Genomic DNA, 14,538 nt, shown 5'->3' on the forward strand with positions numbered 1-14,538 from the left:
GCTTGGGAGTCTTACCTCCCTTTGGATTTCTGGGAATAGTTTGAGAAGGGCAGGTGTTAATTCTTCTTTTAATGTTTGGTAAAATTCACCAGTGAAGCCATCCAGTCCAGGACATTTGCCTGTTGAAAGTTTTTGGATTACTGATTTGATTTTGTTGGTTGTAATCAGTCTGCTCAGATTTTCTGTTTCTTCTTGCTTAGGTCTTAAAAGATTGTATTTTTTCAGGAATTTATCTGTATCTTCCCGATTGTCCAATTTGTTGGCATATAACTGTTTGTAGTTGTTTCATATAATCCTTTATATGTCTTTTTAAATTTCATTTATTCACTTTAGAGAGATAGGAAAGGAGGGAGAATGAGAGGGAGAAACATTGATTGGTTGCCTCTCACATGCCAACTGGGGACCTGGCCTGCAATCCAGGCATATGCCCTGACTGGGAATTGAACTGGTGACCATTCAGTGGCAGGCTAGTGCTCAATCCATTGAGTCATACCAGCCAGGGCAATCCTTAATGTTTCTGTGGTGTCATTTGTCATTTTCCTCCTTTCTTTCTGATTTCATTTATTTGGGTCCTCTCTTTTTTTTCTTTATGAGTCTGGTTAAAGGTTTATCTTTTCAAAGAACCAGCCCTTGGTTTCATTGATCTTTTGCATTTTTTAATATTTTATTTATTTCTGTTCTTATCTTTATTATTTCCTTCCTTCTAGTTACTTTGGGCTTTTTTGTTGTTCTTTTTCAAATTTCTTTAAGTGTAAAGTCAGACTGTTTTTTAAAGATTTTTGTTGTTTCTTGAGATGGGCCAGTATTGCTATGAATTTCCTTTTTAGGACTATCTTCACTGTGTCCCATGGATTTGGGATTGTTGTGTTCTCATTTTCATTTGTTTCAAGAAATCTTTAGCTTTCTTCCTTGATCTCATTGTTAACACACTGTTTAGTAACATGCTATTTAGCCTCCATGTCTTTGTATGTTTTTCAGTTTTATTCTTGCAATTGATTTCTAGTTTCATGGTCAGAGAAGATGCTTGATATGATTTCAATCTTCTTAAATTTATTTATACATGTTTTGCATCATAACATGTGGTCTGTCCTAGAAAATGTTCCATATACACTTGAAAAGAACACATTCTGCTGCTTTGGGGTGAAATGCTCTGAAGATATCAATTACATCCATCTGATCTAGTGTGTCACTTAAGGCTGTTGTCTCCTTGTTGATTTTCTGTCTGGAAGATGTATCCATTGATGTCAATGCCGTGAAAGTCCCCTACTATGAGTATATTATTATCAACCTCTCCCTTTATGTCCATCAATAGTTGTTTTACATAGGTGCCCCTATATTGGGTATATAAATGGTTATATCCTCTTGGAATGATCCTTTTATCATTATGTAATGTCCTTTTTTATCTCTAATTATAGCCTTTGTTTTAAAGTCTATTTTGTCTGGTATAAGCATTAGTGTTCCAGTTTTTTTTTTTTCTGCATGAAATATATTTTTCCATCCCTTTAATTTCAGTCTTGTATGTCTTTCAATCTAAAGTGGGTCTCATATATATGGGTCTTATTTTCTTATCCATTCAACTACTCTGTGTCTTTTGAGTGGAGCATTTGATTTATTTGTATTGAATGTGATTATTGATAGGTAAATAGTTGTTGCCATTTTATTCCTCATATTTATGTTTCTTTTTCCCTTCTTTTTGAAGAAGTCCCTTTAACATTTTGTGTAATACTGTTTTAGTGATGATGAATGCCTATAGCTTTTTTTTTTAAAGATTCTAATTATTTATTTTTAGAGGGAGGGGAAGAAAAGGAGAAAAGGGGAGAGAGGGAGAGAAACATGGATGTGTGAGAGATACATCAATCAGTTGTCCCTTGCACACCCCTAACTGGGGACCTGACCTGCAACCCAGGCATATGCCCTGACTGGAAATCCAACCAGTGCCCTATATGTGAACTTCTCAGTTCCCAGGCTGTCACTCAATCCACTGAGCTACACCAGCCAAGGCTCCCTTAGCTTTTTCTTGTCTAGGAAGTTCTTTATTTCTCCCTCAATTTTAAATAATAGCTTTCCTGGGTAGAGCAGTCTTGGTTGTAATTCCTTGCTTTTAACATTTTGAATATTTCATGCTAATCCCTTATAGCCTGAAAATTTCTCCTGAGAAATTAGCTGAATGTCTTCTGATAGTTACCTGTACTTTTCTTGCTGCTTTTAAGATTCTCTCTTTGTCTTTAACCTTAATAATAAGGTTATTAATAAGGTATTTTAATAAGGTATCTAATAATAAGGTATTTTAATAATCATGTGTCTTAGTGTGGGCCTCTTTGGGTTCATCTATGTTTCCACAACTTGTGTATCTTTTTTCTTCAGCAGGTTAGGGAAGTTTTCAGTGATTACTTCTTCAAATAGGATCTCAATGCCTTGGCCTCTCTCTTCTCCTTCTGGTACTCCCTACGATGAAGATGTTGTTAGACTTGAGGTTGTTCCAAAGGTCCCTTAAACTATCCTCATTTTTTATTTTATTTTTAAAAGATTTTATTTATTTATTTTTAGAGAGAGGGGAAGGGAGGGAGAAAGACAGGGAGAGAAACATCGATGTTTGAGAGGTACATCTATCAGTTGCCTCTCACACACCCCCAACTGGGGACCCAGCCCACATCCCAGGCATGTTCCCTGAGTAGAAATCAAAGTGGCAACCTTTTGGTTCACAGGCCAGCACTCACTCCACTGAGCCATACCGGCCAGGACAAAAGTATCCTCATTTTTAAAATTCTTTTTTCTCTTTCCTGCCACGTGACTTTTATACACCATCAACTCATACACTTTATATGTCTTTAACTCAAATCCTACTGATGACCACAGGAGGTGGACACAGACATAAATGAGGATACAGATGCTTTGAGAGACTAAAAAACTGTATGGTGCAGGGCTGGAGAGTGGTCATCCTGGACAGAAACTCAGGTCTGCTGGCTCCAAACCTGTGTCCCCTGCCAAGGCTGCCACGCACTGACTGCATCATGCACACCTATGAGTCACCCAAGAAGCTGGCAAAACCTGCCTCCAGAGCCATCCCAAGGCACCCCCAGGCATCTGAGTCCATAGGTCAAGAGAGCTCTGTGACTTCAAACTATTTTCTATAGTAGCTCAGAGTGAGAATCACACTTGACACTACTGCCCAGTACACAACCAGGCATATCACACATGCATATGTAACTACTCAAGCAACACAGCTTAAAAAAATTTATCCTTACAACATGATATGCACTGGGATGTTTTCTTTCCCATTATATTCTATTTCATGTTTTAAAAGCTGGCTGTAAGCTGCTAAATTGATTTCATGACCACCAGTGAGTATCAATCACAGTTCGCACACAGTGACCTGGACCATTCTCTTGCCCAGGGTTGGAGTCTTCTGGCCTTTTCCTTGCTGCCTTCTACTAACTCAGAAATGGCTGATTGGTAGCTAGTCAGAGATAATGGAAATGTGACCACATACCTTAAGAATAATAGCAAAATGCTTTTTATCTTTCTTTCACTCAAAATCTCTCATAGTGGCTCCTGGCATCCTTGTAGGATGGGCTCCAGGGTACTCACAGCTCCTCCTCCTGCCTGTGCTACTCTCTCCTTGGAGAGGCAGAGCATTTGCTGCTTTTGTGGACAGAATGCCAGCAATTGATTTCCATAAGCAAAGCCCTGGCTTTCTCCCATCTCCCGGCCTCTCAAACCCCTGCTCTTACAGTGACAGGAGGACTTTCACATTTGCCTTTTCAACTCTTCAATATGTAAAGCAGAGTGTGGCTGCTGAGGTCCCAGTCAGGTTGGCTAACAAAACAAATCCTCTGGCTTTCCCAGGCAGCCAGAGCCCGCCTTGTAATCTGTGGCTGCTTAAGGGAACAACTTTCTGGTGAGATGAGCAACCTACAGTCTGTTTTAATTGTGGATAAACCATGCACCCTGGGATACTCCAGGCAAGAACAGAAAAATCCTAGATTTGGGTGTGCAATACATGAGGATTAGTGGCAATATATAAAATTCTTTTTTCCCCTCTAATGCTGGCATGTATTGGCCCTGATCACTCATCCGGGGACCTTCCAGGATAAGCAGAGCCAGTAAGAATCAGAAACAGACACACTTAAAAAAAAAAAAAACAACCATCACAGCTCTGTTTTATTCTAAGGTATATAAGTGGTCCTAATCAAGGGAAATTAATTTGGATTACATAAGAGCCCTGTACCTTCATTGTCCCTCTTTGAATCCTATACTCTGTCCTCACTGTAAACAGAAGATTGCAACAGATTTTTGTTGATAGTGGGGGTGGATATGATAGCTATTCTCTGTCCTGATATGATAGTAGGGGAGAATCCAGTACTAGTCCCATCCATGGAAGGGGATGAGTTAATTTACCAACACTGAGGGGCTGATCCTGTACTCTGCATGTGAACAACAGCAGATGGCAATGAAATGTAAAAAGGTCCATCCCCGTTGTCCCTATAATTGAAACGTGGCTGTGCCTGTCTTGTTCCCTGTCACATCCCAGGCCTAGCACTATGGCTGGCATGCAGTAAGTACTCAATAATCAGTTATTGAATGAATAAATGCATAAAGAACCTTTTGTCACTAGCAGCATCTCTCAAAGCATATTCTGTGGAGTGCAGATAGTGCTAATGCTCAAATAAGTCTGGTTAACAAGGTTTGTTGTTGCAGACATTATTAGAATCTTCGACATGCCAAAGTGCATTGTGTCTCTCTTGGGAGAAACAAACCTTTACTCAAATTCCTCAGACTACACACCTCCTTTTCTTTGGATTTGTCATAGCAATGGTGTCATTTGGGAAATGCTGTGTTTCGTCCCCTATCAACTGGTGATCCCTATGCTTACCTCCCCTGTGCCCTGCCCAAATCAAGAGGTAAAAGGGACCAACAGGGCCAGATGGAGAGGGGGTGCTGGGGGGCCAGCTAGGCTTGCTCACTGGCTCACTGACTTCCAGCTAGACCAGTGAGATGTCCAATGATAGTACATCATAAGAATTTGTTCGAGAAGCTCAAAAATTGTAGAAATCGATACTATTTAATCCAGGTTTCAGTGTTCTGTTGTCTAATTTTTTCACACACTTACATCTGGTCTCCACAGATGTCAGAAGGATGGGCTTTTCCCAGGCAGCCCCTTTATGGGGAGACCTGGATGGGCCCTCAGGGCCAGAAGCCTCTGGCATCTGACCCAGCAGCCCTGTTGTCTGGATCATCACAACCAAGGCAGTTTGCAAAGAGAAGGCACCAGCCCACGAGAGGTGAGGCAAGGCCAGGCTGAGCCTCACTAACAGAGGCAGACCTACTTTACCTGAAAGAAGCTGAACTCCCTCCAGTTGAGTGAGTTGGCAATGGATGGCAGTGAGGTGACAGCCAGTAGGGACAGTGTGCCAAGGGCCAGGACTCCCAGGGAGAGATATATCTCCATCCGCCAAACATTTTCCTCAACCCAGAGGTGACTCTTGTTGGTCAAGACCTGGTGTGGATGGAAGGAAAATCATGAACACTGGGGCTGTGGTTGGTGCCCTGGGATGTGGGCAAGTGAATAAATATCTTCAGATGTAAGACACAGAGTAATGACTAACATTTCCACCACACAGGACACATGCCTGGCCTCTTTTCTAAGCTCTTTTCAAGTATCGGATCCTCTAATCCTCACAACCACCTCACAACGTAGAGGACCCTCTTATCCCCATTTTACAGAACAGGGAAAAGGCAAAAAATGAAGTACCTTCCCCATGGTCACACTCAGCTGGGAGATGGCAGAGCTGGAATCAGGGCCCAGACAGTCTGGCTCCAATGTCATGGGCTCCCTTCCCATGGCTTTACAGATCTGCCTGGAGCCAGTCAACCAGACTGGTCACATGAGCCAGGTAAGAGTCAGAGAAGTCAATAAGACATACAGACTCTTCAAACACGATCATATCATCAGTTTTCTGATCCCCAAATCCTCAAAAGGGAGGAAGAAGCTCTTCTATCTCAGAATCCTGTCAGCCAGATGGGATCATGTTTGAGCTGTCCACTTGCTTTGTGGATGCTTTGCCTTCCTGGTCCCCCAACCAGCCCCCATCACTGCCTTGCACTTGGGGGACTCAAAGACACACTGACAGTAAACCCATCAGCATTTCCTGAGTCAGAGACTCTGGCTCCCACTTTCCCACCCAGATCCCCATTTCTGTCTGATGCATGTAGCTTTGGCTTAGCACTGTTGGGGAATAGAGACTGACAACCACTCACCAAGCACACCACAGAGCACTTATAAAGTACCTACTGTGTACCAGGCCCTAGGCTGCAGAGAGCAAGGATACTTGCCCTCACAGAGCTTTGGGATCCCCCACTGAGCTCTAGGGACACACAGATCTGAGACCAATAGAGGCCTGGAGATTTCTAGCCCCTCCTGTATCGTCCAGAGTATCTTTGCAGCTGAGCCCCCTGCCAGCTTGACCGACACTCATGCATACAGTGCACCCACGAGGAAGAACTTATCAAGGTCCTTTCATTAGAACCACCATTTCCAAACTAGACCAGGCAGCAGAGCTCCTGGAAGTCAAGGTATTCTCTGAGAAACACCATGAAATGCTGGTGCTTTAATTCTACCAGCAGAACGAGAAAGAGCATTTCCATTAAGAAATATGACAATGCTTTAGTAGGCAGGCCTCTGCTTTGTGAAACAGAATGACTCATACAGGCTTTTGAGAAACTATTTCAGCAGGAAAAAAACAGCCACGCCCAGTTATCAGATAAAATATTAAAAATGAATCTACTGGGCTGAGCAAAATGGTTGAAAGCTTATGAGATAAAGTTTAAAAAAACTGAGAGAAGCCATCTGTTGGGTACTTTTCATGCAATTTGAGAAAAATGATTGCCTCTGTTCTAATTTGGGTGGGCTGGCTCACTCTGGTGCCTTTAAGCCTCAAAAGAACCAGGAGTCTAGGGACACAGCTTCTCACCCTGACCATGAGCCACACCTGTGACTTTGGGCTTCTTTTTCTCCACATGAGAGAGTTGGGTGAGGTCATGTCTAAAATCCTTTGACTCTGCTAGTGTACCAAGCAAATGTCAGTAGCACCTAGAAAGGTGGCTGATATTACCCCACAGAGGGCAGATGGCTGCTGCATAACTGAGTCCAAAGACATCTTACTCAGAACTTTGCAGTGTCAACAACCACTAAGTAAGTCATCTCCTTGTTTCAAGTTGTTTGTTCTTCAAGTATATTTTATTAGTCACTGCTTTCTGCATTTTGGAAAAATCAGGCAGTTAATGTCACAAATTAGAGTTTGGATGATTACACACATACCACATAGTCACTTGCAAAACATCTTGTTTTTTTCCTCCCATATTTCTACTCTGCAGGGATGCTGGGAAGGGGTGGGGGTAGAGGGGTGGCATGGGAGCAAAGGATGGTGTGAAGCCTGTCTGGATCTGGATCCAGCTCCCTTTGATAGCCTGTGAACCCCAGTGCTGTACTCAGGGCTTCCCGGTGCCTGGTGTCACACACGGCTGGAACACAGAACTAGCAGCTCTCCATTCCCTTAGTAATTCTCCCATGTTTGGAGTTAACCAAGGTGGCCACCATGAGAATGATGAGAATTGTTCATCAGCAGAAGACAAAATGGTGGCTGGCGTTCACATGGGATTTTGTTTCCCTGTAGGTTGCAGGTTAGCTGTTGAAGAACCCAAGGCCAGGAGGACCAGCCGGGCTGCAGCGTCAGCCCCTCTCCATGTCCCAAGGGTGGGTGATGGGTGGGAAGAAAGTGGTGCCAACTCAGAGAAGGGGAAGGCAGGATGTGGAAGGGGCAGCCTGTAGTGGGAGCCGGGGACAGGGAGAATGGCCTCACAGTCTCCAGGCCTGGGTTCCAGTGCCAGCTCTTTCCTGAGGGCAGTCATGGAATCCCAGCTAATGCAGAACAGCCTCAGATGTCCAGTCTCTGAGCCTGAGTACAAGGCTGATTTGCAGACTATCTAGTACCAGTTTGAACACCTCCAGGTCAGGCAACTTACCACTGCTGGGCTGTTCTCTCTGCTCTGTGTTAATTCCTTGTCTTCCTCTAACCACCACCCCTCCCCAACATACCCAATCAACCCTGGCTCTGCTCTCCAGAAATCTGTAGAACAAGTTTAAGCCCCTTTTTGCGTGACAGGCCTTTGCAGTCTCTGAGAGTGATCTAGTCCCGTGGGAGTGATGGTTGCCTGGCAACCTCCACTGGGACCTACAGCCCTAAAGAATTTTGGAATTGGGGGAAACTACCTGGCATGTGTCCTCTGTGCCCTGGTATTTGTATCACGGCAAAACTGAGTTTCACATACTATAAAGGAGAGCCTTGGTAGGGTGGAAAATTTAGAGAATGGCCATCAGAAGGTGGGGCATGAGTTTGCCTTGGGCTCTGGCAGGGAGCAGCATCACCTTCTTCCCCACTCACTGCCTGAAATGCCTGCCACCCTGATCTGCCACCTCCTGGGCAGCAAACACTATGCCAGGCCTGAAGAAACCATGCAGAGCCACCCTTTACAGAAGAAAATATCATTAAAGAGCATCAAAACATTAGCACTAGGAGAGACCTTGGTCTATACATCAGGGCCCTAAGAACAAAAGAGGGGTGGGCTATGACTTGTTTAAGGTCAAGGTCTTTGTTCCAATCAGTGGTGCTTGAGGATAAGAGCTCAGGGTTCTGGCCTTTAGACCCTCCAGGGCTCCCCAGCCAGCCAAGAGAAGGAATAAGACTATCTAGTCTTATTCCCTTCTGTGATGCCAAGGCCTGGGAGAGTAGGTGCTCAGTGAATGAATGAGTTAATGACCTGAGTTCTGGGATCATTTACTCAACTGTTCATCTGCATTTACTTCCCCTATGGAAAGCAGCATGGATATGAACATGGATCAAAAGAATGGCTGGATCTGAGTCTCAGTTCTGCCACTTAATGACTGTATGACTTTGGTCAAGTTACTTAACCTCTCTGTGACTCAATTTTCTCATATGTAAAATAAGGGTAGTATAGCACCTGGCTTATAGGGATGAGATAAGGGTTACATGAATTCATACTGACGGCCTGGCTGGTGTGGCTCAGTGGATTAAGTACCAGCTGGTGAACCCAAAGGTCGCAGGTTAAATTACCAGTCAGGGCACATGCCAGGGCCACAGGTCAGGTCCCCAGTTAGAGGTGTGGGAGAAGCAACAGATGGATGTATCATGCACACTGATGTTTCTTTCCCTCTCTTTCTCCCTCCTTTCCCCTCTCTCTAAAAACAAATAAAATCTTTTAAAAAAAATTCACACTGAGCATATAAAGCCCAGCAAGCTCTTTTTAAAGGTTAGTGATTATTATTTTTCCCCTTCCTCTCATTTCCAGCAGGCATCTCGCTTTTCTGCCTGAAATTTGGGGTTCTCCCTTTTGCTTATGAAAGCCCAAGACCACAGATACATGGCGCCAGGTGTCTGTGGGTGGGAAAGGACAAGGGCACTTGAGAAGCTACCAGCAAGGAAGCTGAGAATGAGTAGGGCTCAGGTATGTGGTTCATAGGCAGTGACCCAACATCGCCTCCTGGTCTTGCTCTGAGATGTGGCCTAGCCACTGAAAGGATAACTTTGTGGTGGGTGCACCTGGGGAGGGCACAGCTCCACCAGAATCCCTGCATTCCCTTAAGCTAGAACAGAAACTGTAGGGACCATCTGGGCTGGAAAGAGGGGTGGATGACAAGTGTCTTCCTGGCACCTGGGCCAAACTCTGTTGGGTGAATAGTGTCCTGGAGTGGGTGGGACCCATACACCAGTCCTGAGGCTGGGGACTGGAGGAGTTAAGCAGGTTGGGGAAATTACAGAAAGGCAGTGTCACTTGCAGACCTCAGTTTGGGACTCAGAATTGGGCCCTGGGAGCTTATATACCAGGAGAGAGCACTAGGGGCCTCTTTCTGCGGGTACAGCTGCCAGCTGATGCTGTCTGTTGCTACCTGGCCTGGCCTGAAAGCCCACCCATTCCGCAGGAATCCTGCTGGCAAAAGAACAGCATGCGGGTTTCTTAAATGAGTGAAAAATTACTTCCCCTACCAAAAATAATCTTGCTCCTGTAGCCTTCTACATCTCAGCTCATGGCAACACCATTCCTCCAGGTGTTCAGGCCAAAAACTAGGAGTCATCTTTGATAACCCCCATGTCCATCAGCAATGATGTGTACTCTGGCTTCAATATTTCCCCTCCCTCCCCCCGCTGCTCCTACTCCACTCTAAACCTCCATTGCTGGGGTTCCTGCATAGCCTTTAAGTGTTCTCTCAGCATCTGCCTCTGGCCCCCTATTGTTTGTTCTCCACCAACATCCAGAGTGGGCCAGTTAAAGCATCAGATGGATCATCAGTCCTCTACTCAAAAGCTTTGCTGACTCCTTGTTTTACTGAGTAAGGCCAAGGCCCTCCTCAGCCTTCAAGGCTTCCTTGATCTGGCTTCAACCTATCAGGCCACACTCCTCTCTTCCTTGCTCATCTCCAGCTCATGGCTTCCTGGCTGATCCTCATGTGTGCCAGGCAGCACCCACCTGAGGCCTCTGCTGCTCTCCTGCTAGCTGCAGGCTCACTCTCACCACCTTCCTGCCTTTGCTCACCTGTCAACCTTCAGCAAGGCCTCCCCTGACCACCCTTTGAAACTGTACCCCACTTCTCTCCCTGCTTGATTTTTCTCCTTAGCATTCACAACCTTCTGAAAATCCTCTATAACTTACTGCTTTATTCAGATAAGTCTCCCCTGCCTTGGCTGTGCTCATGAGCACAGGGATTTTCATATTTTTTTCACTGCTACTCAAGACTTTAGGCTGCAAGACATGGGCACTGCCCAGTCAGGGCAGAATCACAGGCTAGTGACACAGATGAGACAGTGACCTGCAGGCTGCAGCCACAGGCATGATTGACCTTGATACCGGGCAGTGACATGGGCTATACCTGCTTAATGGCGAGGTTGACCAGATCATAGCGGTAGGAGACGCGCACAGGCAGGCAGACGCTGTAGATGGCGTGCAAGGCAGCGCAGAAGAAGCTGAGCAGGCCAATCTGCTTGCGGTGCTGCAGCCAATGGTCCAGCCAGTCAGGGAAGCGGCGGTACTTGGTGCCACGCCACAGCTGCAGGGTGGCTGCCAGTGTGCCCGGCAGGTAGACCAGTGACAGCAGCACATAGGCCACACATGGCAGCGTCGTGTTGACCACAGACAGGGGGAGCTTGTAGAACTTGTTCTTGCCCTCCTGCACATAGGGCTGCAGCACATCCCGGATGAAGTTGTAGGCGTAGAAGAAGAGAAAGAGCCACAGGGCCAGGATGGTAGGCACCTTCCAGCTTGGGAGGAGGTGCAAAGGCATGGCCTCCACCTCCCGGGCTGAGGCCAGGGGCCCCATGTCCATAGGCATGAAGCCCATGGTGTGAGCCAGCTCTGAGACAACACGCTTGGCTTCTGGCTGATCACTACAGATGGGCACCTGGGGGAGGAAGGAGAAGGGGAATCAAATAGGCCACTGGGGTAGGCAAGGCCTCAGAGAGCATCAGGGCCAAACTTCTCACTGAGCAGCTGAAAAACTGAGGCCTAGCTATGCCAGTTAATGGTATAGCTGAGAGCAGAGGTGGCTCTGATTCCCAGGCCAGGGGTATTTCCTTGCCCCCTTGGGGTTTCCCAGACTTGGCTGGGCAATGCCCACTACTCAAGAAGAGCACCCAGGGTTTACCTAGCAGTGAACATTTTGCCAAGTTCATCACCATCAGCCTCCACCTAGCCACCCCCCATGTGCCCTTGGAATAGGTGCTTCAAGGGCTGTGGTCTGCCCTGGGGCTTTGCATGTGGCCGTGAGTATAGTTCTATCCCTCAGTCTGGAAGTGTCTCTTTTGATCATGTTCCTCAGCCCCCTGTGGCCCTCAGACAACACATAAGGTCTTCCACAAGCCAGCCCCAGCCTCACAATCCACTGCTCCCCATCACAAGCCTTGCCAACACTGCTATGGTCAGTATGGTCTACCAACACTGACGCAGCACGAACTGTATACTGGGCTTTATATCTGCTATCCCTCAGCCCTGCCACAGGTCTATAGATAGGTACAATTGTCCCAATTTTTCAGGTGAGGAAACTGGGGTCTGTGCCTTTGCAGGCTATCCCCTCAGCCTGGAATGCCCTGCTGCTCCCTGTGCATAACATGAGGTGGGCCAAGGCCAAGGTCAACCTCAAAGTCTTCCCTAGCCAGACGCTATTTCTCTTCCCTCCAGGCCCTTTCACCTAACATGTACCCACTGTTCCTGGCCTGTCCACACATGTGAACCCTATAATGCAAGCTGCATAGAAGGCCCAGCAGATAGGGATGGCCAGGCACCTGTGTGCTCTCCGACAGCCTGGCATGGAGCTGTGTGTAGGAGGCATCTGGTCTGAACTCACTGTAAGTTCTCACACGCATGTGGATCCTGGCTCATTCCTCCAGAAAAATGCTTAGCCTCTTGATATTAAAAACTACCTTGTCTTGGTCAGAGATCCTGCTAAGAACTGTATGCAGCTCTGGCCATTCTCTGGAGCCATTTTCCACCCTCAGAAAAACCTGCTATTGACTATTTTGAGAAATCTACTCAGTTCTTGGAAGTCCTTGGAATAAACAGATGAAAGAATGCGACACACATGCTTCCTCAGGGCTTGGCACTTAAGTGTGCTACTTTCCCCCTTCTGAGTCCAATTTTAAAAGCAAAGTTTCTTCTCTTTTTGACTGTAATCATAAAAAAGTCATCATCCTTCTTTTCCTCCTTGCCCCCTAGGTAATTAAGTTACCATAGAAGAAAGAATAGGAATTTCAGATTCATAGGCTCTGGGTTCAAATCCCACTCACCAATTGTGGGACTTGGCATAAGTTCACAAACATGAAATTTCTCCTCCATAAAATAGAACTTTGCAGTGATGTGAAATGAGCTGAGACAATGAGCACAAAGAGATTAGTATTCTGAGGGCCCTCAAGGAAAATTAGGCATTTATAATAATTATTATGGTGGTTGTTATTCCCCCAGCACCTACCTGCCGGTTCCCATCCCTTGGGCCACGTTGCAAGGTCCAGGCAGAGATGACATTGAAGGCCTTGACCACGGTGCAGGTAGGGAAGAGGGAGGCCAGGTACTCAGCATTGGACTCACGGTGCTGAAGGTGCTCTTGCTCTGTAGGATTGCTCACATCTACCAATATCTTGCCGGCTAGCTGGTCACTGAGACCACACAGTGAGGAGTAGTGCTCTCGGAATGTGGCCACAAAGATCACCTCAGGGGAGTCTATCGCCTCTGCCTGGAAAGTTACTTGTGCTGCTGACGGGAACAGCCCAACCATACGTTTGGGGTTGCGGCTTCCCACCACCACGCTGAAGCCAGAGCCCACCAGGCGTGTGGCCAGAGAGCGGGCAAAGTCCCCACTACCCAGGATGCCCACTTTGGGGGCCTCATTGGAGGCCTCGGCCAGGCTGCCATCACTATCCACCAGGCGGTGGCTGATCAGTGGCTTGTCCATCTCTTCTGGCATTTTATTGTCTAGAAGAGAAAAGAGGAACCTGGTCAATGCAGGGCTCCTGGACTGTCCTTCCAACACCTCTGTCTCTTGCTTACTGTAACTGCATGGTGCTCAAACATTCACCCAATAGGCCTTCATGAATGCTACCATGTGCCAGCATTGGGGACAAGCTGAATGAGACCCAGCCCCTTCCTGAGGAGCACACACATTCAGGAAGAAGAAGGGGAAGGACCTTTGCCCTCCACCCTTTGTCTTTCTTCCTAAATTATTTCTTTGAGACAAATTTGCAAGAGTGAGAGTGCTGAGAAAGAAGGGTATGGAATTTCCACAATCACTCTGTGCAATGCCACGGTTATTTTCAAAAGAATTATGTGGTAGACAGTGTTACTATCCATAGTGACTGTTAAATCCCGACCTCACTGCCACCAAGTGTTATCCTTGATTGCCAAGAAGGGTAGATATATTCCCCTGCTTGTTTACATTGTACATTTTGGAATGGTATCTTTGATGCTGTTCCTTAACTAGGTGGTGAGCAGCTTGAGGACAAGGACCTTATCTTAGTTGACTTTGGATCTCACCATTTGCAACAAGGCTGGTGCTCAGTATTCTCTGAATGAATGAATACATAATGAAATCCCACTCTCTGGGGGTAAGGTGGGAGTGGGTAATAACATTGAATGGGATCCTGAGATTGGGTGGGTGCCCTGGGATCTCCTTCACTGAGCCTCAGGTATGAGTAGACATGGAGAAAATCCTGGACTTGGAGCAGGAGTTTATAGTAAAATTATTGGGAAAAATTATATTTTAATTGTCACCAAGTTTTCACCAAAATTTGCTATCTCCTTTATGCACAAATGTAAGCAAAAACCATAGGAGAAGTCACAGTGAGTCTGACACCCATACTGACCAATGTGGCAGCACAAACTTAATTGTGAAAGTTTCCCAAATATTGCTTAAACTTATCACTAATTTAAAATCATTGTAAATAGGATCCTCTAAATATACAGAGCATCTAAATATATAGA

At 46.0% G+C, this 14,538-nt stretch overlaps 1 protein-coding gene across 2 annotated transcripts in view; it reads right to left on the reverse strand.

Moving 5' to 3' along the window:
- Positions 1–14,538, reverse strand: part of STEAP3 (STEAP3 metalloreductase) — a 50,773-nt gene that overhangs the window by 8,850 nt on the left and 27,385 nt on the right. For both annotated transcript variants that reach the window (XM_028533483.2, XM_036023628.1), the window contains exons 2-4: positions 13,034–13,533; positions 10,943–11,470; positions 5,333–5,497 (exon numbers count right to left, since the gene is read on the reverse strand). In XM_028533483.2, the coding sequence (XP_028389284.1) occupies positions 5,333–5,497; positions 10,943–11,470; positions 13,034–13,525 (1,185 nt within the window). In that variant the 5' untranslated portion in view covers positions 13,526–13,533. The remainder of the gene's footprint in view (positions 1–5,332; positions 5,498–10,942; positions 11,471–13,033; positions 13,534–14,538) is intronic.

This window comes from Phyllostomus discolor, chromosome 4 (assembly GCF_004126475.2).
Source record: "Phyllostomus discolor isolate MPI-MPIP mPhyDis1 chromosome 4, mPhyDis1.pri.v3, whole genome shotgun sequence".
Classification (NCBI taxonomy): Eukaryota; Metazoa; Chordata; class Mammalia; order Chiroptera; family Phyllostomidae; genus Phyllostomus; species Phyllostomus discolor.